We start from the raw sequence: 24,734 nt of genomic DNA, 5'->3' as shown, positions 1-24,734 counted from the left end.
TTTGGACTCAGAAAGCGATATTGACTCAGAAAAGGTTGGTGACCGCTGATGTAGTTGGAGCTGAATTCCACAAAGCCTGGTCTCTGCACAACTCCATTGGAGTTGAGTTTAGTCAGCTATGATTTAGTGAGCTTACGTTTACATTTTAGTCATTTAGCAGACGCTCTTATCCAGAACGACTTACAGTAGTGAATACATACATTTCATTTCATGCATTTTTTATTTTTTTTTGTACCACTTATAAAGCATGACAACATACTTGGTGATAAATGTATGTTTGATTGCTATAGCAATATTCATATTGTAAAATAAATAAGATGAAAACTTAGCATCTGTTCAGCCATACATCAACCAGCAATCAAACATTACTTATCAGACAGGTTCCTCAAAACCAAGAATAGACTGGAGTCATCCAGTGACTGGAGGAATGCACATAGGCCAGTAGATGTCGCCCTTTGCGCCACACAGAGCAGAAAACGTGCCTTATTATGCACACACAAATGCAGGGTTGGAGCCTAAAATGGCTGAAATACTTATGACATACAGACATTACAATCTGAATCTAGACGATAGTGAGAAGATAATTGTGATGTAAAATCTCATCTATGTAAAGTGCACATACAAAGAGAGGACTCAAAATGCATTTAATTTATTATCACATAAATTACAATTCTATTACAAAAACCGAAATTTAACAACAAAAAAATCCTATGCAAAGTATTTTTTTTTTTAAACATACAGCTGAATAGGTTATCAGACTGACAGAAAAGTGAGTGATATGGTTGTATCGAAGAACAATTCCTGGTACATACTAGATTACATGTTAATGGAATCATAGCAACTACTACAGTAGGCTGGATATACAGTACCAGTCAAACCTTCACAACTACTCATTTAAAAAAATAACTATTTTCTACAATGTAGAATAATAGCGAAGACATCAAAACTATGAAATAACATATGGAATCATGTAGTTACCCCCAAAAAAGATGTTAAACAAATCAAAATATATTTCATATGAGATTCTTCAAAGTAGCCACCCTTTGCCTTGATGACAGCTTTGCACACTCTTGGCATTCTCTCAATCAGCTTCATGAGGTAGTCACCTGGAATGCATTTCAATTAACAGGTGTGCCTTGTTAAGTTCATTTGTGGAATTTCTTTCCTTCTTAATGCATTTGAGCCAAATCAGTTGTGTTGTGACAAGGTAGGGGTTGTACACAGAAGATAGCCCTATTTGGTAAAAGACCAAGTCCATAGTATGGCAAGAACAGCTCAAATAAGCAATGACAAAGTACACTCCATTACTTTTAGACATGAAGGTCAGTCAATACGGAAAAAGTGCAGTCGCAAAAACCATCAAGCTCTATCATGAAATTGGCTCTCATGAGGACCGCCACAGGAAAGGAAGACCCAGAGTTACCTCTGCTGCAGAGGATAAGTTCATTGGAGTTACCAGCCTCAGAAATTGCAGCCCAAATAAATGCTTAACAGAGTTCAAGTAACAGACACATCTCAAAATCAACTTTTCAGAGACTGTGTGAATCAGGCCTTCATGGTCAAATTGCTGCAAAGAAACTACTACTAAAAGGACAGCAATAAGAAGAGACTTGCTTGGGCCAAGAAACACGAGCAATGGACATTGGACCGGTGGAAATCTGTCCTTTGGTCTGATGAGTCCCAATTTGAGATTTTTGGTTCCAACCGCCATGTCTTTGTGAGATGCAGAGTAGGTGAACGGATGACCTATGCATGTGTGGTTCCCACCGTAAAGCATGGAGGTGGTGGTGTGATGGTGCTTTGCTGGTGACACTGTCAGTGATTTATTTAGAATTCAAGGCACACTTAACCAGCATGGCTACCACAGCATTCTGCAGCGATACGCCATCCCATCTGGTTTGGGCTTAGTGGGACTATCATTTGTTTTTCAACAGGACAATGACCCAACGTCTCCAGGCTGACCAAGAAGGAGAGTGATGGAGTGCTGCATCAGATGACATGGCCTCAACACAATTGAGATGTTTTGGGATGAGTTAGACCGCAGAGTGAAGGAAAAGCAGCCAACAAGTGCTCAACATATGTGGGAACTCCAAAACTGTTGGAAAAGCATTCCAGGTGAAGCTGGTTGAGAGAAAAACAAGAGTGCGCAAAGCTGTCATCAAGGCAAAGGGTGGCTATTTTGAACAATCTCAAATATATTTTGATTGGTTTAACACTTTTTTGATTACTACATGATTCCATATGTGTTATTTCATAGTAGAAACCTTGGAATGAGTAGATGTCAAAACCTTTGACTGGTATAATATATATGAAATAATTCAGACAATGTCTTCCCATTACTGACAAATGAAACACCAAAGTTTACTTCAAAAGAATGCTAGATTCCATAATGAAAAACATGATAGAAATAGACATGATTGAATCAAATTGAAGAGGGAGAGAAAGAAAGCAAGTTGTTTCTAGATTACATTTCAGGGAACCCGGCAACACTAAATCTAATCACAGTTTTATCAAATTACAATTAGCTTTATGGTCGGTGTAAATACAAAAATGAAGATCTCTCGGATTGAAAATGGGTGTGAAAAACAAACGGTAATCTACCTTGTCTTCTATCAATATTATGTATAGATAAGCAGAGTTGAAGAATTTAAATTCTAGAAATCTAAGTCTAAATTGTATTTATTTTTTAAATTAAAATAAATAAAACAAAATCGGCAATATACCACTTTCTTACCAAAAAGGCACAAAAACTATCTAATCTAAATGTAAAGACAAAGTAGCAAGAAAAAAAGCTAACTTCCTCATGGCCTTCAACTCATACAACTAAATTCACCCATTCAACCCACACTTCAAAACATTTAAACTCGGGGCCAGAAAAAAAACAGGGCAGAAAAAAGGACAAAAATAAGTCATACTGGTGATCAACAATTGGGAGAGGAATCATTAGGAATTATCTTCAGTGTTCTTCAATTCAAGGGATCAGCAGGGACTCAATTCTGAAGTAGTAGAAACACATTGAACAGTGCCCAACTCACCAATAATTTCACAGCTAATCTCACCATGTACTGGGCCGTCATTGTACTGGCAGCTCCCCACTGGCATGTTTCATATAGTGCAGGTGCAACGCTGACTCTTGATCAAACCCTTCACCACATTCAAAACACTCCCATTCTTTAGGTCTTTTCTGTTGCACTGCCACATGTGCTTCCAATGCGGTCTCTTCTTTCCCCTCTTGCTGCTCCTCCTCCACTCCCGATCCAGAGGAATCAGAGTCGTCAGAGGAATCAGATCCAGAAGAGTCTGATGAATCTGATTTTGACGATCCCGACCCCTCAGCGCCAGAATCTTCAGAACTAGACTCAGACCCCGACTCTTCTGATCCAGATTCCTCCTCACCCACCTCAAGATCCTCTTCTTCCTCCTCCTCCTCTTGATGTTCCTGAAGCATATCTATCACCTCCGCCTCCTCTGTGCTACCCATCCCTGTGAACACCAGCCTCTTCATCTCAGTCACCCTTCTCCTCCCAGCAAACAGGTGGTTCCTGGGTCCCAGTGGCGTCTTGCTGGCCCCGACGTAGACCCCTACGTGCTTCTTCCGATGCGTGATGAGGTTGCCCAGCTGGGAGAAGTTCTTCTTGCAGAGCGTGCATTTGTAGGGCTTGGCGCCGGTGTGAGTATTGTAGTGGTAGCGGAGCTCAGCGGGCACGCGGAAAGACTTTTCACAGAGGTCACACTTGTGGCGCCTCAGGTTGTGGCCCTGTAGGTGTTTGTCCAGAGAGAGCTCATCCCTAAAGCCCTTAGCACAGGCCAGGCACCAGAAGGGCTTCTGCTTGTGCAGGTCCATGTGGATCAAATACGTCTGCAGGGAATTGAAGTTTTTTACACACTGATCGCACTTCAGAGTGGAGGGTTCCATCGGCACGGGAGGCCTGTGCACTTTCAAGTGAGTCACCAGAAGGGATGGGCGAGCAAAGACCTTCCCACAGTCCGGGCACTTGTTCTCTGTGGGTTGTTTTTTTTCTTCTTTTTCATGCGTCTTCTGGTGATTTCTAAACGACTCGAGGTAGGAGTAGACCTTCCCACAGATGGAGCATGCGTAGACCCTGTGGGAGCTGCTGAAGACTGGCTTCTCCTCCTCAGACAGCATTGCGACGCGCGGACGAACTGTGACGATCTCGGATGGTCTGACCTGCCAGGAACTGTCAAAGAACTCTTCATCGTCTTCTTCATCACCTTCCACATCTACGTCACTGTTCTCTTCGTAATCATCACCGTCGTCATCATTTTTCTGCTTTTTCTCAGGTGCTGCCGACTCCACATTGCCATTGCTCCCGTTCATCTCCAGAAATCTCTTAATGCCCTGCCTTCGTTCCTCCTCCTCCGCCATCGCCTCCTCCAGGACATGCTTGCGCAGGTGAGTCTTGAAGGCCTCCCAGCGAGTGAACTGCTGTCCACAGTCCTGACACCTCATGCTGGCTAGTTTCACTGTGGAGGAGAGAAAGGGAGCATAAATTAGGACAATATAGTACCATGAAATGCCTGTAATTTTGCTAAACTTTCCACAATTTATTTGAACTTGTTTAAATCCTTTTGTGAAGATAGTTTATCTCAGATTGAATTGCCAAACTATCAGCAGCATCGCCATGGAATTTAGGATGAAGGGGCATATTTTTCACAACCAAGATGTTTACACCTATTGACACATTTTTAGCATAGGCACAGCACAACCATATCGTGTTTTAAAAAGGTGCAACATGCAGAAATCGCTCTGCCATTTCCTGGTTGCTAAAATTCTAATAGTTTGCCTAATTTCAGTGTGTGGCAAAATAAGCAATGTATAGTGTAGAGAATCATTGTAACATTAAACCACTGTGAAATACCTTTTCAAGAACCAGAAATATAGTATTTTCAGCTGTTTGAAATACAAAGCCGAAAGTAAAAGACGCAAAAACAAAGCGTAAGAACGGGAAGCATAGAAATAGCACACAGAACAGATCTACCGCCTCTTCGACTTGCTTTCAATGAGAATGACAGCTCCTTAACTCATATTTCAATGCGATTTCGGTCAGGTCTCCCAAAAAGTTACATATTGCAATTTTAAGTGCACCAGAAAACTCAAACTTACAGGTATGTAGTTGTTCTCTCCACTGCTAGGATCAATTCGCTCAATCACACTCCTTTTCACCACAAAATATTCTATATTTAGGCTCATTAATAACTAACATGATTGGATACATACTTAATTAGAATACACTGCAAGACTGATCACATAATACAAACCCACACCACTTACACCCCCAACATATAGAGTGAGCTACAAAAATATTGGGAGTGTGACGCGTTGTTTTGGCTCTCTACTCCAGCACTTTGGACTTGAAATGATACACTACATATAACATTTTTTGTAGACACCTTTTCAAATTAGTGGATTTGGCTATTTCAGCCACACCCGTTGCTGACAGGTGTATACAATTCAGCACACAGCCATGCAATCTCCATAGAGTAGACAAACATCGGCAGTAGAATGGCCTTACAGAAGAGCTCAGTGACTTTCAACGTGGCACCGTCATAGGATGCCATCTTTCCAACAAGTCAGTTCGTCAAATTTCTGCCCTGGTCAACTAAGTGCTGTTATTGTGAAGTGGAAACATCTATGAGCCACAACGGCTCAGCTGCGAAGTGGTAGGCCACACAAAATCACAGAATGGGACCACTGAAGCGCGTAAAAATCGTCTGTCGTCGGTTGGAAAACTCACTACAGAGTTCCAAACTGTCTCTAAAAGCAACGTCAGCACAATAACTGTTCGCCGGGAGCTTCATGAAATGGGTTTCCATGGCCGAGCAGCCGCACACAAGCCAAAGATCACCATACGCAATGCCAAGCGTCGGCTGGAGTGGTGTAAAACTTGCCTCCAATGGACTCTGGAGCAGTGGAAACGCGTTCTCTGGAGTGATGAATTACGCTTCACCATCTGGCAGTCCGACAGACAAATCTGGGTTTGGTGGATGCCAGGAGATTGCTACGTGCCCCACGTAAAGTTTGGTGGAGGAGGAATAATGGTCTGGGGCTGTTTTTCATGGTTCGGGCTAGGCACCTTGGTTCCAGTGAAGGGAAATCAACGCTACAGCACACAATGACATTCTAGATGATTCTGTGCTTCCAACTTTGTGGCAACAGTTTGAGGAAGGCCCTTTCCTGTTTCAGCATGACAATTCCCCTGTGCACAAAGCGAGGTCTACACATAAATAGTTTGTTGAGATCGGTGTGGAAGAACTTGACTGGCCTGCACAAAGCCTTGACCTCAACCCCATCGAACACCTTTGGGATGAATTGGAACGTGGACTGCAAGCCAGGTTTAATCGCCCAAAATCAGTGCCTGACCTCACTAATGCTTGTGGCTGAATGGAAGCATGTTGCAACATCTAGTGAAAATCCTTCCCAGAAGAGTGGATGGAGGCTGTTATAGTAGCAAATGAGGGGAGGGGGGGGACCAACCCCATATTAATACCCATGATTTTGGAATGAGGTGTTCTACGAGCAGGTTTCCACAAGCATTTCGCTACACCGGCAATAACATCTGCTAAATATATGTGTATGTGACCAATAAAATTTGATGTAGTGTGCAATGCCTGAGGTTAAAGTGCAGACTGCTTTAATTTGAGGGTATTTCCATCCATATCGGGTGAACCGCTTAGAAATTACAGCACTTTTTGTATATGGTACTCTAAAATGGGGGGACCAAAAGTATGGGGACACATACAGTACCAGTCAAAAGTTTGGACACACCTACTCATTCAAGGGTTTTTCTTTGCTATTATTCTACAAAATAGTAAATATAAAAACCTCAAAACTATGAAATAACATATGGAATCATGTAGAACCCACAAAAGTGTTAAACAAATCAAAATGTTTTATATTTTATATTCTTCAAAGTTGCCACCCTTTGCCTTGACAGCTTTGTACACTCTTGGCATTCCCTCAACCAGCTTCATGAGGTAGTTAACCTGGAATGCATTTCAATTAACAGGTGTGCCTTGTTAAAAGTTAATTTGTGGAATTTCGTTAATTCTTTAATGCGTTTGAGCCAATCAGTTGTGTTGTGACAAGGTAGCGGTGGTATACATAAGATAGCCCTATTTGGTAAAAGACCAAGTCCATATTATGGCAAGAACAGCTGAAATAAGCAAAGAGAAACGACAGTCCATCATTACTTTAACACATGAAGGTCAGTCAATCTGGAAAATGTAAAGTACTTTGAAAGTTTCTTCAAGTGCAGTTGCAAAAACCATCAAGCGCAATGATGAAACTGGCTCTCATGAGGACGCCACAGGAAAGGAAGACCCAGAGTTACCTTTAATGTACTTATCCTCTGCAGCAGAGTTACCAGCCTCAGAAATTGCAGCCCAAATAAATGCTTCACTGAGTTCAAGTAACAGACACATCTCAACATCAACTGTTCAGAGGAGACTGCGTGACTCAGGCGTTCATGGTCGAATTGCTGCAACGAACAACTACTAAAGGACACCAACAAGAATTAGAGACTTGCTTGGGTGAAGAAACACAAGCAATGGACATTGGACTGGTGGAAATCTGTCCTTTGGTCTGATTAGTCCCAATTTGAGATTTTTGGTTCCAACCGCCATGTCTTTGTGAGACGCAGAGTAGGTGAACGAATTATCTCCGCATGTGTGGTTCCCACCATGAAGCATGGAGGAGGTGTGATGGTGCTTTGCTGGTGACACTGTCAGTGATTTATTTAGAATTCAAGGCACACTTAACCAGCATGGCTACCACAGCATGCTGCAGCGATACGCCATCCCATCTGATTTGCTCTTAGTGGGAATATAATGTCTTTCAACAGGACAATGACCCAACACACCTCCAGGCTGGGAAAGGGCTATTTGACCAAGAACGAGAGTGATTAATGCACTACCTCCAAAAAGTTAGTGCATTCGGAAAGTATTCAGACCCCTTTCCCTTTTTCCACTTGTTACATTACAACCTTATTCTAAAATTGATTCAATTAAAGTCCACACACACAAATACCCCATAATAACAAAGCGAAAACAGGTTTTTAGAAATATATATTTTTTATAAAAATCAGAAATATATCTTATTTACATAAGTATTCAGACCCTTTGCTATGAGCCTTGAAATTGAGCTCAGGTGCATCCTGTTTCCATTGATAATCCTTAAGTCCACCTGTGGTAAATTCAATTGATTGGACTTGATTTGGAAAGGCACACACACCTGTCTATATAAGGTCCCACAGTTGACAATGCATGTCAGAGCAAAAAACAGGTAGAGGTCGGAGGAATTTTTGTACAGCTCCAAGAAAAGACTGCGTTGAGGCACTGATCTAGGGAAGGGTAAAAAAATAAATAAAATAAAAATTATAATAAAAAAGAAGGGCCTTGGTCAGGGAGGTCACCAAGAACCCGATGGTTACTCTGACAGAGCTCTAGAGTTCCTCTGTAGAGATGGGAGAATCTTCCAGGACAACCATCTCTGCAGCCCTCCACCTTTATGGTAGAGGCGAGATGGAAGCCACGCCTTAGCAAAAAGGCACATGACAGCCCGCTTGGAATTTGCCAAAAGGCACCTAAAGGACTCTCAGACCATGAGAAACAAGATTCTCTGGTCTGATGAAACCAAGATTGAACTTTTTGGCCTGAATGCCAAGCGTCACGTATGGAGGAAACCTGGCACCATCCCTACGGTGAAACATGGTGGTGGCAGCATCATGTTGTGGGGATGTTTTTCAGCAGCAGGGACAGAGAGAATAGTCAGGATCAAGGGAAAGATGAACAAAGAAAAATACAGAGATCATTGTTGAAAACCTGCTCCAGATCTCAGACTGGGGAGAAGGTTCACCTTCCAACAGGACAATGACCCTAAGCACACAGCCAAGACAATGCAGGAGTGGCTTCGGGACAAGTCTCTGAATGTTCTTGAGAGGCCCAGCCAGAGCCCGGACTTGAACCCGATCGAACATCTCTGGAGAGACCTAAAAATAGCTGTGCAGCGACGCTCCCCATCCAACCTAAGAGCTTGAGAGGATCTGCAAAGAAGAATGTGAGAAACTCCCCAAATAGAGGTGTGCCAAGCTTGTAGTCATACCCAAGAAGCCTTGAGGCTGTAATCGCTGCCAAAAGGTGCTTCAACAAAGTACTGAGTAAAGGGTCTGAATACTTATGTAAATGTAATTTCTGTTTTTTTATTTTTTAATAAATTAGCATTATTATTATGGGGTATTGTGTGTAGATTAATGAGGGAAAAAACGATTTAATCCATTTTAGAATAAGGCTGTAACGTAACAAAATGTGGAAAAAGGGGTCTGAATATTTTCAGAATGCACAAAACATACTGCAGCTTTAACATCTATAATGTAGTGATATGTTTCTCAACCATTTCCAATCAACGGTAAACATGACTCTTCCTGACTGAAAACCCACTAGAATCTATTGAGTTAAGCTTAAAAGGTCCATTAACACCAGTAACTCAGTCAACACAATGAACCACACAGGAAATTTAACTACAGTTTTAACCATTTACTAAAACTCTTCATGTCTGCATTAATAAGACACCAGTAGTAGTTTAAAGGTACAAGGAAAAGGTTACATTGAAATTAGTTATCATAAAGGTAATGACTTCAAAAGATTAGCAATAGTCTAAAAACTTTAAGGTTTCATTTAACCCAACAAGGTACATAACTCCATGAACAAATGCTATATCTGTTTGTTAAATCAAAGTCATTACGATAGATACATTTTTACACAACACAGGAAAGTAAAATAAAAGTAACAATCAACTGTATTTGGGAACTTTGGTAGTGAAATCCAGGAAAACATTCAATTTTCTAATTATTAATGATACAATGTTAGTGTGGTAATATTTTGCAAAAGAAAACAGACAAAAATAGGTACTAATAATACTATAAACATCCATCTTCTATAGACATGTTAAAGCCAGAACTTAATTAATTTCTCAAAATAAAGTCAAGTGCATGTTACTGAAAGTGGGTGACTCGCGTTCTCCCCTTGCATACTAAGTCAAGCAAAACAAAACTTAAATTAGTGCCTACCTTGACAGAGAAATCGCTGTACTTGACAGGATGTAATAATTTCTCGGCATGGAGAAACATAGCACCATTTTCTAAATGAAACTGCAGTTAGCAAACTTTCTCTATAACTACACAATTCTACACCAAGAGGACACATTTCAAATCAGGGGAACTGATAAAAGGAGTTTTCTTTAGACATTTTTACATTTATGTACAGGTCCAGTGTGAAATAAAGTCTGAGAAAGTTAAAATAATGGTGTCAAGAGCTAAAAGAAGCACTTAGTGGATATATTTCTAATAATGTTAACAGCATTCCATAGATATAATTAGAATAGTCAAATTAGAATAGTCAAATTTAGGAAGTCTCTTGACACTTAGTCCTTGAAAAATACCCTGGAGAAAAATGTCCACCTTGGAAATGTAAGTTTAGTAGAAAGAGGTGCATAAGTGCATGAAAAAGTAAAATTCCACCTCTATCTCCTGACTTGTATTAGTTCCATTGTTAATCTAATATGCTCCACGAGCATGTTCAATGTAGTGCTGGTGCAACTCCAACTCACGACTGAAACGCATTCCACATTCAATGCAAGTAAGGCCATCGGTGTCTCTTGAGGAGACAGCGGTGTAGGGATCTCTCTGCCCTTTGTCATCACCCATACATTCCTGGTGATGGTCAATGAGGTCCCGAATCTCACTGAAGGTCCGGGGACAAAGGGAGCAACGGTAGGAGCCATCGCTGTCGTGTTGAGCCTCGTGTTTATGCAGAGCACCTGGAGATAGAAACGCTTTTCCACAGTGCTGGCACTTGTGGCTATTCTGTGGCCGGGAGGGGGGTGTAGGTAGTGGCTTGAGGGATGACTTCGCCTTCAAATCAGGCAGAGGGACATTGATTTTAGCGGGCCCTGTGCTTACAGAAGCACTGAGTCTGTAACGAAGCTCTGTTGGTAGTCGCCGGCGGACCTCGTCATGCCAGGCCAGGTGCTGTTGCAACTGAGTCTCAGTCCAATATCCACGGCAGCACAGGGCGCAAGAGTGAGGTCGGCTCTTTGCCAAGTCCTTGTGGGCTCTTAGTTGCTCTTCAGTTGGGAAAGCTTTTCCACACTTGTCACACTTGAAGAGGCATTTGATTGTCTGCTCATAGAGGCGGGTTGGTGGTGAGGGTTCCTCTTCCACTCCTGGATTAACTTCCTGCTTGAGCACTCCACAGACCTTCTTGTGATTATAGAGTGCCCCAGAAGAACTGTATCTCTTCCCACAGTCAACGCAAGGGATGGATTTGAAACCCGGTCGACTTTTCTTCCTTCTGCCTACAGCATTCTTACTCTTTGTAACAAAGTGTTCGGTTTTGAGAACAGTGCCTTTGTTTTCTGTAACTAAGTCCTTACTCTCATTAACCAGTTCATTTTCCTTGGTTGCCAAGGTGTTAATGGCAACAGAGCCCCTGCTGTCAGCCAAAGTGCCCTTGCTCTTAACCTTCTTGCCCTGGGAGTGGGCCTGCCATTTGTGGGCACGCAAGCCTCGAACCTTCAAGAAGCTCATATCACAATGAGGACACTGGTGAAGATTTAATTTAAGCTTTGGCTTCTTTAATGGAATGGCTTCAGACTTGCTGTGTGACGTGGCAGGCTGCTCCGGGACCTCTTCAATGGATATGGTCATGGACTGGTCCCCCTGAAGATCTGCAGACTCAATGGGTTTGTTATGCTCACTTTCATAGTGAGCTGCTAAAAGTGAGCCCTTGATGAAAGTTTTGTTACATTCTGGACATGCAAATTCAGCGTGTGAGGGTTTGCGGTTGCCTTCCATGCTGGTGTCAGCTGCAGGCTCTGGTTCGGCTTTGGTCTGACATGGCGGATAATACAACTGGTGTCGGCGAAGAACACACAGGTAAAAGAAGCCCTTACCACACTTGTTGCACTGAAAAGGTCCTTCATCCACTGACTTGTGCCCAACAGAATTTGTATTGTCATCTTTTATTAGTGACCCAGCAAACTTCTTATCTGTGTGCCACCGTCTGTGAGTGCCAAGGGCTGCATTGGAGATAAAACGTCTTCCGCATTCTGGACAACAGAATTGGCCTTTAGTTGTTTGCTCTACCTTTTTGGGTTGCTTGGGTTCTTCAGGGATTGCGCCCACTTTAAATTTCAGCTTTGGTTTTACTTTAGACTTGTGACCCAGAACATGAATCCTTTTATGGAAATTCAGTGCTCCTACAACGGCAAAGCTTCTCTCACACTCTTTACATTTGTATTTCAAATCAGTTGTGTTGATTGTGGCAGCTTTCAAGGTTTGGGACTCATTGGTCTCCTTTTGTTCACCACGTTCCTTCTCAGTAACAGATTTAGTAATTTTCTCAGTGCCTGAGTTGTTTGACCGAGTTGTTTTCACAAGGTCTTTGACAATGCACTTTGTCACTTTCTCTAAACCTCCTTTCACTTTGGCATCCAAGCCTCCAACTGCCCTCGGCTTGCCACATTCTTTTCGATGATACTGCAATGACAGTAAATTATTGAAAAGAGAAGAGCAGGAGGGACATTTGAGCTTCTTCGCCTTAGGAACTGTGTCATGTTGGGCAACATCCTCCTTGTAGCTTTTACTGACAGTCTTTATCTTGCCACACTGTTTTCGGTGAGTGTGCAAGGAGGATTTGTTGCTGAAATGGGAAAGGCATGTTGAACACTTCAGCCCCTCTAGCTCAAGAGCAGATTTAGGCGATGAGGCAGAGTAGTCGGTCTCATAACCATGGCTCTTCATGTGGAATTTAAGTGCCTTGGCTCGTGAAAACAGTTTTCCACAATCAGGGCAGCTGTATGCGTTCTTCTTCACTTGTTCTACCTGATGTTGAAAAGACTTGATAGGAGGCGGGAGGATTTGAGCATTATGTACAACCTGGTGCCTGAGGAGGCTTGAGAACATGCGAAAAGACTTGCTACAAAGTTCACATCTATGATTCCCATTCTCGTGCTTCCTCATATGAGATTTCATAATGCCTTGGTGACCAAATTTCTTTCCGCATACAGGGCAGGCAACTTTACCACGAACATGTGGAGGGCCATTGACAGAATGTGAAGACACTGTTAGCTCATTCTTCTCCTTCAAATGTGCACACTGAGCTTGATTCTGCTTGTGGTGAGCGTAAGCACCCAAAGACCAGAAGCCCTTCCCACATCGCTCACAATAATAAACCTTTGGGCCTAATAAAGTCTTCTTTGGATTAAACACTTCACTTTTAGTGTCTGATACTTCATCTTGGGTGGGGGTTTGAGTGTGGCAGCTTTTGCGGTGGTTGTACAAACCACTGGCATTAGAGTAAGTCTTCTCACAATCTGGACATGGATGAGCTTTGCTTTTTGGATGCTGTCGCTGATGAGAGTGTAGGGCAGACATGCGTGAGAAACACTTTCCACACACCTCACATTTGAAGCTATTCTTCTGTAGTCCGGCAAGCTGGTACAATACACTCTTGTGGGGTTTTCGGCCATCGTGTTTTCGCATGTGATTGTGGTACGTTTTGCGATGTGTAGTGTCAAACCCACAAACATCGCACTTGAAAATATCATTTTCAGGATTCCATAGTTTTTTGCCATCTACTCTGTGCCACAGTTTGTGAGAGCGCAAAGATGCAACACTGGTAAACCAGCGGTAACACTCAGGACAATTAAATCTTTTAGGTGGGTCTGGTCCCTGAACCTTCTCCGTTTGAGCTCCTTCGCCTGCAAATGGCGGAAAGTCAATTTGTACAATTTTCAGATCAATCTCTGGTTTTGACTTAAGTGTACTAGAGATGTACTCCGTTGGACACAACACAGCATCCATCTCCTCTTTTCCATCCTGGTCTGATTCACACAGTAATTCAAGATCAGGGTTGAGTTCTTGTAGTGACTCTTCTTCATCCCTTACAGAGCCATCTGAGGCACTTATACTGATCACCTCTACATTGACATCATCAGTTCCATCAGCCTCTGCATCTCCATCAGTTTCACAGAAACAGGGGTCTCTCTCGGTCACAAGGGTCTGAGAGGTGTCCTGTGGGTAGACAACGGCCCCTAAAGCAAATGTTTCAGTTTCTGTCTTGTTATCCAGTAATAGCTTATGTTGAGGTAGTGGGGATGTTTGTGTCTGGGATTCTTTCTCAGTCTGTCCAAAAACATCGTTGTGGCAAAGCCGATGGGACTGGAGAGCCGAGGCCCTGGAAAACCGGAGCCCACACTCCTGACACTCAAACGCTTTCTTCTGGAGCTGGCAAACCTGATGAAGGAAAGACTTTGCTGGAGTCTCTTCAGTATGAACCAAACGCTGGTGCTTGTAGTAGAATGTGAGCGTTGTGAAGACCTTGCCACACTCCTCACATGGAAACCTTTTGCCACCACTACCACCTCGTTTCATATGATAGCGTTGATGGCAGAGCATGCCGGCGTAAGAACTGAAGGTCTTCTCACACTCACTGCAGTCAAATTTTTTGCATTTTCTCTTAAGCTTTTCAGGAGAACATTTTTCATTGTGGCTAAATCGTTGGTGTGTTTTCAGGCCAGACTGGGCGCGAAATGTTTTGCCACATGAACACCCAAACAGATTTTCCTGTGACCCATCTATCTGTTCAGAAGCTTTGTGGCTGTCCTCTGTTGCAATGGCAGGCTCCTCTGCGGGCGATTGCTTCTCTGCACCCCTTTTGCGGGACTTTGGGATTAGTTTGACCTCATGACAACGGCGGTGAGCATCAAGAGCTGATGAACGGGAGTAACAGCGACCACAAGTCTGACACTCAAAGGACTTCTTTTTCAGGTGTGCCAGCTCATGGAAAACTGATTTGGAAGCTTGCTTGTGTGAGCGTGTATGACTGATGAAAGAGCCCATCGAAGTATAGGATCTACCACAGTCTTCACATTCATAGACATACTGCTTAGCCACCCCCAAGCTCTGATCATGAGTTGACTGCTTGAGGGCTTCATTACGGTGTTTGACCTGGTGTGAGTAAAAACCCCTTGAGTCTGCAAATTTGCGCCCACAAAGAGCGCAACATAGTGTCCGTTGGCCCCCACTCTCTGAAACAAGCAAGCCATCCAATTGGGAGTCAGAGTCCAGGCAGACTATTGGGCCATCATGGGTGTGCTCAAGTTGATGCTCCTGGTAGGCCGCCTCCTCCCCAAAGGCTTCTCCACAATCCAGACAGCGGAAAAGCCCATCCCCTAAAAATAGAAAGGGGAAAATGGGAGGTCAGGGCGACTCCTGTTGCCAAAGAAAAGAGAAAAGAAAACCAAACAATAACACAAACAGCACAAATGAATATTTGTCAGATAATGACTATGTGCCTCCATGTACAATTAGGGCTTGCACAATTACCGTATAATCGTGTAACAAATAATTATGGATGAAGACAGTCATGAAAATTAAAATAACCGTTATAACCATCATTTTTTGTGTGGAAAGAACAGCTGACTGAAGACAGGACAGCTGGCATTTAGTCCATTTCTGCAGTAACATGGACTAGTCACAACATAATGAAACTTTGTTGCTCCTTGCTGAACAAGCAAGGTGTTGTAGTAATCAAGTCTTGGGTTGCCTAGGCAACGCCCCCCCCCCCTGCAGCACCACAGCTCAGGAGTGGAGGAGAGGAGAAAATGTTTGTCTTAAAAAAATTCGAACGATTATAAATGGTTACCATCATCCAAAATTCCATTACTGTCAAAAAGAAACAAGACTTAAGCATATTTTATTACAATGATACATATTACCATCAATATTAAAATTCTGCAATGGATACAACTTTTGTTTGGATGGATGTATATTTTGACAGAGACATTTTACTTGACAATTATAAACATCTTTGCTAAAGTGCATATCACCCTAACAATGGAGTCAACTCATTGTGGATAATATACTTTTGAGATGTAATTGTTATAAAAAGACACATTAATGTGTGAAGCAGCCTAATTTAAAAAGGATTTCAACCTAACTTCTGTATTGGGAAAGTTTGATTTAACCTAAATGTTCATCACGCTTTTCAGATCAGTCAAGTTATCCTATTCACTACTGACCTGTGGACAGAGAAAGAATTAGGATCATATGATTTCCCTTGAGGTGAATGGAGCCAAATTTAGGTCTACTCTATTGAGACGCAATAAAGTTACCTAGATCAAAAATTTCATCATGTTTCAAATAGGAGAATCTCACCCAAATATATCGAATAAAATGATCAAAGATTCACCTATTCAGCTCCTGGGAAAATAAGGTCAGACCTTTTGTTTTGCTTATATGATAACTAGCCTATGACAGAGCCCTTTAAGCCTTATTACTCTTAAACAGTAAACATGTCGCCCCCCATTACTCTTAAACAGTAAACATGTCGCCCCCCCACGAATGATGCAGCACTTGGGCCAATTAGTGACAATTCAAGCTCAAACAGGACATATGCTTGTTCAAAGTTTGGAATTTCAGTTGATTACTATAGTGCCCCCTTTGGGCCAATCATTTTAATTGTGTAAATGCCAGATCTATGGCAAGATGCATCATACACCCAAGTTAAGACAAAATCGTGTGACTAAAGTAAGTACAAACGCAGACATATCGATAGTCCCCCCTTCCAATTGAAAGGTGGGTAGATGTAGCTCAATATGGCGACCTGAGTATGGGCCAGCGGGTGTGCCGAAAGGAAAGTAGTGGGCGTGTGGAAATGAGTGGGTGTGTCAAAAGCGCCCTGCTATACGTTAGACGGTTTTGATTGAGCAGTGTTTATTCCCTTCCATTTCTTACTACAACTACCATACCGTGAGTACTTCTGTTTTGAAGACAGCGGATTAGTATGAGTCTCATTTCAAAGTTTCAGTTCTAAAACTGACGACTGTCTTTTTTATTAAAAGTACTGATGACGGGTGTACTGTTTCTTCATGCGTTAGCTACCGCAGGCGACAGGACCATGATATCCAGTAGGGCGCTTCCTGAGTATCACAGTCCGGTATCAGGTCGGCAGGCATGTCCATACAACACAGATGCACTGGTCGCCGGCTTATCGACTCGTCATGCAGCCCAATCAGCAACGCAAAACGGTCTTGAGTTGCAACATATAGTATCTTCCCTAAATGGGCAGCAGCTACCCAATATTTAATCGTGGGGGGCATCGCCTACGGGTAAGTTCCAAAACATTGCGGAGGTGATCACGCTAGTCCAGGGGCGTAATCATTAGCCAAACGTTCATTTTGCAACTAAAACGAGTTTCTAATGGACAAATTGAGATAGGTCCCCGTTTCGTTCGCTTCAGGAACGTTTTGCAACAGAATAGGCGTAATAAATATGCCCCAGTATTATTTATCACAATATGACAGCCTATTGGATTTCACGTAACATTGAAGAAACCGTAAGATCAAAGACTAGAGGTTTAACTATAACAGTACTAATGTCATTCGGATGATCGACTATTTACCCTTGCTAGCAACCCAAAGTAACGTCACCGACTACACGCACAGCTTCTTAGTCACCACTAGTTAGCTACTTTGCTAGCTAAAAATGTGAACAATATAAAATGGGACAAATTGACTTATCTGGTCAATGGCTACCTAACAATAACTGCAACCGTAGCTATAATCATGTTAGAATAGTTCGCTACCCTTAATTAGCTAACTAGCAAACAGCATGTTGTAGCAATAGTTAACGTTACGTTAGCTGTGTTTAGATGATTGTGAAAGGATGGGGTCACTTACCATCGGTACTGTCATCTTTGGCAGACTTGTTGGCGCTGTTTTCGGTCTTCTTGGTTAAATGTTCACTGACATCTTCCGACTCCTGTTCATCTCCGATCGTTACAGCGGAGACATCCTCCATAGCTAACACCCAGCGTGGTGCTTGGTTTGCTGTTACTAGGCCACTGCAACTTGGATCTTCGTTGTTAGTGTTTACCGCGTCTATTACCTATGTTCCCCTGAGTTTTCTCCAAGGGCGGGCTCGTCTAATGCATGCAAAAATAAAACTCCTTTCACGGAGTAAACAATGACATAGGAGGCCTCGAATGCTGTTCGGAGCGCCTCTTACTCTTCCCCTCCGAACTGTTGTTGCAGTGGTTCCGTCCTAGGAAATTACGACAAATGACAACTTCCTTTCCACAGATCTGGCGCGAGAACATCAGCGAATCATGACGCGTTCAAAACAACTGAGAACTGCGTTCAACAACACAAATGAAAACTCGGAGAAAAACGAGCTGGGAAAAATGGTTTTGAACGGTCATCCAACTCGAAATTACAAAACGGGAACTCGGGCCTCTCTCTAGACTCCGACTACTGACGTCATGATTTAACTTCGTTTTTTCCAAGTTCTCATTCGTCTTGAAAGCACCATTAGACCCAGCCGTTAGTTCTCTACATACAATGTAACGGATATTAACGCTTTTTTTAATGAAAACATCAATTTGGTAGACTGTTTTAATTATTGCAGGACTATGTCATTGTGTTTTATTGAATACAGACGACAATATTACATTTGTTCCCCAATGATTTTTATTACCAGGTATTTACATATTTAAAACTACTGCTAATGCACAGATGTAGTAAAACGTCAAATATATTACATTATGTTTTGCCAGAAGATAACGACTCTACCATTACGTTGATTTACACTGAGCAGCACTGGGGACTGAACACAAGCATGGTTACATTAAGACGCCGTGGATCCGGTGACATATCCCATCCTTGCATAGAGGTACGTTTTCTGACCCATATCTCGCGTCTGCTCCACGGTGTCTTAATATAACCATGATTGCTTTCCGATCCCAGTGCAGCTCAGTGTAAACAAGCGTATCTTCTGGCAACGTTGTCATGTTGCTGATACAATTTCACAAACCCAACAGGTAAAGTGAGTTATTAGTTATTCATTTTAATACAATACATTCATTTGTATACTAACCCATGCCACACTGTTTGGATAAAATGTGTGCTCCTCCCAATAACCCTAATTTCATAACTCTAGCACCAAAACAAGATAAATGTTCACCCAAATTAAGACAGAATAAGAAATGACTCATACAAATGACTCATTTTTCAGACCTGCCAATTTGAATAACACCCACTACAACATTAAGAGAGAGCAGAAAGAACATGCAGAGTGTTTTGAAACAATAAAAGGCACAAATATACAGTGCAACACAGGTGAAATCCACTTGTTTGAGGAATACATTTAAATGGTGTAACGAAGACAGAGTGTACACAGAAAAAAAACTAACAAAGATCCATAAGTTGACATACACACTTAGCGGCCAGTTTAAGGTACACCCACCTAGTACTGCTGACTGTTTTTTACACCATTCTCAGTAAACCCTAGACACTCATCTGTGAAAAACCCAGGTGGCCTGCCATTTCTGAGATACTGTAACCACGTTCAATTGAATAGTAACTGGATGCCTGCTTTATATAGCAAGCCACGGCCACGTGACTCACTGTCTATAGGTGCAAAATATTTTTGTGAATGGCTGGTGTACCTAATAAACTGGGTAAATCCATGTTATGTTTACAACACAGTAAATATGATGGTACTGGCCAAGAAATCCATTACACAGTCATATTTCTAAGTTCTTTGCAGTTCAAGGCAAAGCTGTGAACTCAGAAAACTGACAACTGTGCTTGATAAAGTTAACAAACTATACACGTTTTGAGAGTATCTAACCCTTTCTTATAGAGTGAGAGATCAACAACATGGACGATGTCCAAAAAGGACACAAAACACAGCTAAATTGCTATAGTTATACAATAAATGTACATTAAAAACATTTGGAAAAACAGACTAGTAGACACACTCTTTGCCAGTGTCAAATCTCTCCCTGTGCATGCTGCATGTAGTGCATTTGCAAGTCTAACTCCCGGGGTAGAGAGCACCCACAGATCATGCACTGGAGAAGGCGGTCTGGGACATAAGGCAAACGGCCCAGTTTGTGAGGAACAGGCCGTGGGGCTAGCTGAGGTAGCGACAGGGTCTGTGTCATGTGTGGCCTCTCACTCATGACCGCCTGTGGCGTGAAGAAAATGTTTGGGTGTGGAGGCCTTGGTAGAGAGCCGACTGCTACAGAGTGAAGAGGGTGTGAGCCAGGCAAACTAAGAGGAGGGAGCGGAGGGAGAGGAGAGAAGAAAGGAGAGGTCTGATTTATGATGATTTGAGTGCCTGTTACCATTGGCTGCTGCTGCGGGCCAGCTGGAGTGGTTTGGAAACCCCACACAGTGGGTCCCACCCCGTGAGTGAAACGTTGTGGGTCATATTGAATGGAGATGGGAACATTCTGGGTGGATGTGGGTACATTGGTCCAGCTGGAAGATAGATGTTTTTGCTGCTGCTGCTCTAACTCCTGGCTAAGGCCTGATTTGTTTGAGGGGGATCCTTTGAAATCCCAGGGACTACCTCCAATCCCATGAGATGGAGAGCTTGAAATTGACATGACAGAGCTGTGGCCCATCTGAGCTGAGGAGGATGTACTGAGTAGAGCTGGAGACCACTGTTTCTGCTGCTCACGCCCACTTCCAGCTTTCTCTGATGAACTAACAGTTGGGGACATTACCAGAGGTGCATTAAAGTCCCAAACTCTAGTGTCCTCTTTTCTAGGAGGTGTGGATGATTCATTAACAGCTTTCTGCATTGGCACTGAGACGCTCGACCATCTTGGTAGCTTAAGCTCTTGGCCCAGCTTGTTTGATGCGCTCTGGGATGGTGGCACTGCTGGAGAGGTCCTCAGTCCACCCCACAAAGCAGCCCCATCCATGTAAATGGGGGACCCAGGGAAGTCAAGCTGAACAGAGCTCATTGTGGGGACTGGTGGTGTAGTGGGTGTGTTACCCCAGCTCATGGGCTTCGGCTGTTGCCGGTGTTGCTCCTGCTCACTCACAGCTAATGGGCTGGGGTTTTGTGGCCCGGCCACTGGGGGTGTTTTCTTACCCAAGGGCATGGTCCCTCCACTTTCTCCTGGAGGAGGGGTTTCTAGGCTCTGAGATGCACTAAGACCAGGCTGTGACGTTGTAGGTGCCTCTGCCCTGCCTGAATTCCTCTGCTGTTGTGGGGGTGGCCGAGGCAGGCCATCTGAGTGCCACTGCTGGGGTTGCTGTGGTGGGGTGGGCCGGGGCTGAGCATCTGGTAACCAGGGCAGCTTTTGCTGGAGCTGGAGCAAGTGTCTGGCAGGCTGCCACTGCTGCTGTGGTACTGGCTGGGGCTGGAGCTGTCCACCTGGTTGCTGCCACTGTAATTGCTGTTGGATCAGCGGAGACTGTAGATGATGCTGAACCTGCTGTTGGCGCAGCTGCGGATGTAGATGTGGCTGTAGCTGTAGCTGTAATTGTACTTGTTGTTGTATCAGTGGAGACTGTGGTACCTGCTGTGTCTGTGTTTGTGGAGATGGCTGCTGTTGGACAGGCGCTGGTTGTCTTTCAGGATCCTGAGATGGTTGAGACTGGTTAGGTAGTGGGACAGGCCTCAGTTCTCCACCTTCCACCCGCCACTGTTGGTGGACTGGTGGAGGCCTTCTCGCAGACGTCTCCCCTGGCTGCTGCATATTCATCTGGGATGAAAACATTGGTGGCTGTGGCTGGGCCGGCCTCCTCTGCCACTCAGGACTCCTTGACATTGGGACTTGATATGGAGGTGTTTGTTGGGGCGTGTCCATACCTGATCGCCCCATTCCACCCGACCTGGGCCAGCCTGATGCCAGCCTGCCTCCGCTCCGGCCCCTGCTACCCTTGCCTCTTATCCTCATTGCCATTGGAAAAGAGTAAGGCTGACTCGACCCCTGGCGCTTTCGAGCGTGGATTTTCTGATGCACCAGCAGGCTGCCGAGCCAGGGGAATGTCTTGTGGCACTCCTGACAGCGATGGGGCCTCTCGCCTGTGTGGGTGTTCAGATGGTCCCGCAGCAGGTAGGCCAGCCCAAAGCTCTTTTCGCAGAGGTGGCACTTGTGGGGCTTTTCGCCGTTGTGTGACAGCAAATGGCGCTGAAGCTGATTCTCATCGCTGTATCCCTTACGGCACTTTGTGCAGCGGAACGGTTTCTGTGTGTGCAGCCTCTGATGGGTTCTCATGTTCTGCAGGAAAGCAAAGTCCTTGCTGCAGTCTGGGCACTTGTATGGTTTCTCCCCGGTGTGAATGATCATGTGCTGCTGCAGGTAGCTGTTGAATCTGAAGGACTTGTTGCACACCCTGCACTGGTAAGGCTTGTCCTTGGAATGAATACGCATGTGCAGCGTTAACACAGAGCGGTGACGGAACGACTTGCCACAGTCTGGACACTTTAAAGGCTTACTACTCATCTCCTCCCTATGCCACCTCCCTGGAACGTTGGCAGTGTTAGGTGGAGCAGATCTCCCTACTTCAAGTCCATTACCCTGCCTCTCTACACTGACCCGGGCAGACGTGTGAGTTGTCAGGTGGGCCATCATATTAGACTGGTCAGAGTAGGTGGCAGGACAGTGGGGACAGGTGTAACAGTTTGTTTCCCAGTCTTTACACGCCCCGTTCTCCATCCTCTCATGCTCTGCTTCATGGATCAGCATGTGAGCCCTCAGGTCAGCTGGTGAAGGAAAGTTCTGAGGACAGAGGGGACAGTTGAATATCCGTTTTGGCTCCACCCCGTGGTTTGTGTTCTCCTTGTCTAGTCCCCCGACTGTCTCGTGGCATGACACGTGAGCCTGCAGACTGCCCTGGTCGGGGAAAGTGAGGGGGCAAATAGAGCAGGCGTGAGGGTGCCGTCTATGCTGGCGGCAGTGCGCCTTCATGTTCTGGGCTAAGGCAAACGTTTTGCCACAGTCTGGGCAGCGGAAGGGTTTCTGGCCTGTGTGAAGGTATTGGTGCTGTTGCAGGAGGCTGGAATACTTGAAGTGCTTCCCACAGATGTTGCACTGGTGGGGGCCTTGTGTGTCCTCTGTGTGCTTACGACGGTGGTCCTCCATGACAGAGCGGTGCCTGAACACCATGCCACACTCGGGGCACGCGTAGGGCTTGAGGGAGGCATGGGAGCCCTGGTGGTCACGCAGGGAAAATATGTCAGAGAAGCTCTTGTGGCACTCCTGGCAGCGGAAGTGGTGGGTTCTCAGGGAGTGGCTCTGCATGTGGCTGGTGATGGAGATCTTCATGCGGAACTCTTTGCGGCACAGGGGGCAGCGGTACGCCTTATCCGGGGCACAGTTGCAGGTGTGGAGCCTAAGTTTGCTCAGTGATGGGAAAGTCTCTTCACAGTGGTCACACTGGAAGCCTGGCCTCTCCTCCTTGTAGACTCCCTGTGGGCTCCTTCTCCTCTTCCGCTCCACAGGCTGTTCAACCTTCTGTTGGTGCTCACTGCGGTGCTTGATGAGGCTGCTGCGGTGATGGAAGGTAAGGCCGCACTCCTTACAGGTGAGTGAGGCCAGTTCATCCTGGTGAGCGTGGAAGTGACGATGGAGGTTGAATGTCTCCCGACGGGTGAACCTCTTCCCACAGTCTTTGCACTCCAAACTACATTTCCTCCGTTTAACTGTTTGGTCCTCTTCTCCTTCTTCCTCCTCCTCCTCCTCTTCCTCCTCCTCCTTTCCTCCATTACAATCTTGTTCTTCACCTGTGTCTGTTGGTACATCCATCTCCTCGTCAGAAGGTGATTTTTCTTTTTCCACATCCTCTGCATCTGAGATATCTTCAGTAATCTTATCCTGCTGCACCTCAGTCATCCCCATATCACCATTACGAACTGTAAATACAAAAGAAATACAACATTGCCATTGTGAAGCGTTCATGAGTAAGCATGAATACAAACGTTTTGAGACTAAATATGAAAACAGGCCTACTACAAAAATCAATCTCCACACAAATATTATGAATAAAGTAATTTGACGTCGAAGGCTAAGGTCAGTGTACTATTTTGAGTCGACTGTATGATCAATATCCTATTGGATAAACGGTTGGCCAATAACAAAGCTAGCTCACTAAGCGCATGAGACAACTAGCTAGCATCTTGGCAATTAAAGTGAGCATGAGCACATTTACAGTCAATGCTGCATCCTGCATGTTTCCAGGGATACCACGTACATTTCAGTCTGTTTTTGCACACGACTGTTTTCCAAAATAGATTGACGAAACTTAGATAGCTAATATTAATAAGGCAGGCTATTCGAAGAAAGAAACAGTCAACGCTAGCTAGCAAACATAAACTTACCGTCGTTTCCATTCTCTTTTGCACCCGTGCAGTCTTCCTCGTCCTCCGTCTCAGACCAATCGAAATGCCGCTGTTTGTTGAAGGAAACATCGGTGTTGTGGGTCTTTTCTTCAGACGATGTTAAATCTACCAACTCATTACATATCTCTGATCTATCATTAGCTCGAAGCGCAATGCTACTTTCAATCTGGCTAGCAAGCCCATCGGTAACAATACTAGATTCTCTATTTTCATTGGAGTCCTTGGGAATTCTGTCTATTTCAACAGCAAAAGTGTTATCGGGGTCTGTCGATTTATAGTCAGATGATTCGCGTTTCTGTGCTACACTCCCCGGGTCCCCCAGCTCATCGTTGGGGTCGCCCTGGCGTCTCTCTGACGAATTCACAGCAGCCATGTTTTACCCATGCAGCCCTCTTCCAAAGATGGTTCTCTATGACCCCTCTTCCTCAACGTGAAGGCAGAAGGCGAAACGAATTGTATATTATGTTACTGGCCGCTAGAGTGTGATGGTGTGAAGTGAAAGGTCTTCGCCTG

The 24,734-nt window shown here is 44.2% G+C and overlaps 2 protein-coding genes across 4 annotated transcripts; both read right to left on the bottom strand.

Annotated features, from left to right (window-relative positions):
* Nucleotides 1-633: 633 nt before the first annotated feature.
* On the bottom strand, nt 634-18,294 carry LOC106605593 (uncharacterized). 3 transcript variants are annotated; one of them, XM_014201405.3, is made up of 2 exons: nt 17,759-18,294; nt 634-4,485 (listed from the first exon to the last, which is right to left on the bottom strand). In XM_014201405.3, the coding sequence occupies exons 1-2, from the start codon at nt 17,877-17,879 to the stop codon at nt 3,074-3,076; spliced, it is 1,533 nt and encodes a 510-aa protein (XP_014056880.3). In that variant the 5' UTR covers nt 17,880-18,294; the 3' UTR covers nt 634-3,073. The 3 variants fall into 3 exon arrangements, with proteins under 3 accessions (XP_014056880.3, XP_014056879.2, XP_014056878.2); XM_014201404.3 differs by lacking the exon at nt 634-4,485 and adding an exon at nt 9,538-15,290 and having other exon boundaries at nt 17,759-18,278; XM_014201403.3 differs by lacking the exon at nt 634-4,485 and adding an exon at nt 9,538-15,250 and having other exon boundaries at nt 17,759-18,278.
* Nucleotides 18,295-18,524: 230 nt separating this feature from the next.
* LOC106605594 (uncharacterized) lies at nt 18,525-24,643 on the bottom strand. Its single transcript, XM_014201406.3, has 2 exons — nt 24,201-24,643; nt 18,525-23,735 (listed from the first exon to the last, which is right to left on the bottom strand). The coding sequence occupies exons 1-2, from the start codon at nt 24,592-24,594 to the stop codon at nt 19,852-19,854; spliced, it is 4,278 nt and encodes a 1,425-aa protein (XP_014056881.3). The 5' UTR covers nt 24,595-24,643; the 3' UTR covers nt 18,525-19,851.
* Between the last annotated feature and the right edge of the window lie 91 nt (nt 24,644-24,734).

The sequence above is a fragment of the Salmo salar genome, chromosome 05 (genome assembly GCF_965601325.2).
Source record: "Salmo salar chromosome 05, fSalSal1, whole genome shotgun sequence".
NCBI lineage: Eukaryota > Metazoa > Chordata > Actinopteri > Salmoniformes > Salmonidae > Salmo > Salmo salar.
This window is presented reverse-complemented; position numbering and strand designations above follow the sequence as displayed.

Bases quoted from the DNA above. Each gene is read 5' to 3' on its own strand.
- LOC106605593 (XM_014201403.3), bottom strand. From the start codon at position 17,879: ATGGAGGATGTCTCCGCTGTAACGATCGGAGATGAACAGGAGTCGGAA. The intron at 15,251-17,758 runs GTAAGTGACCCC...TTCTATTTTTAG, and splicing joins CAAAGATGACAGTACCGATG to GGGATGGGCTTTTCCGCTGT.
- LOC106605594 (XM_014201406.3), bottom strand. From the start codon at position 24,594: ATGGCTGCTGTGAATTCGTCAGAGAGACGCCAGGGCGACCCCAACGAT. The intron at 23,736-24,200 runs GTAAGTTTATGT...TTGTATTTACAG, and splicing joins AAAAGAGAATGGAAACGACG to TTCGTAATGGTGATATGGGG.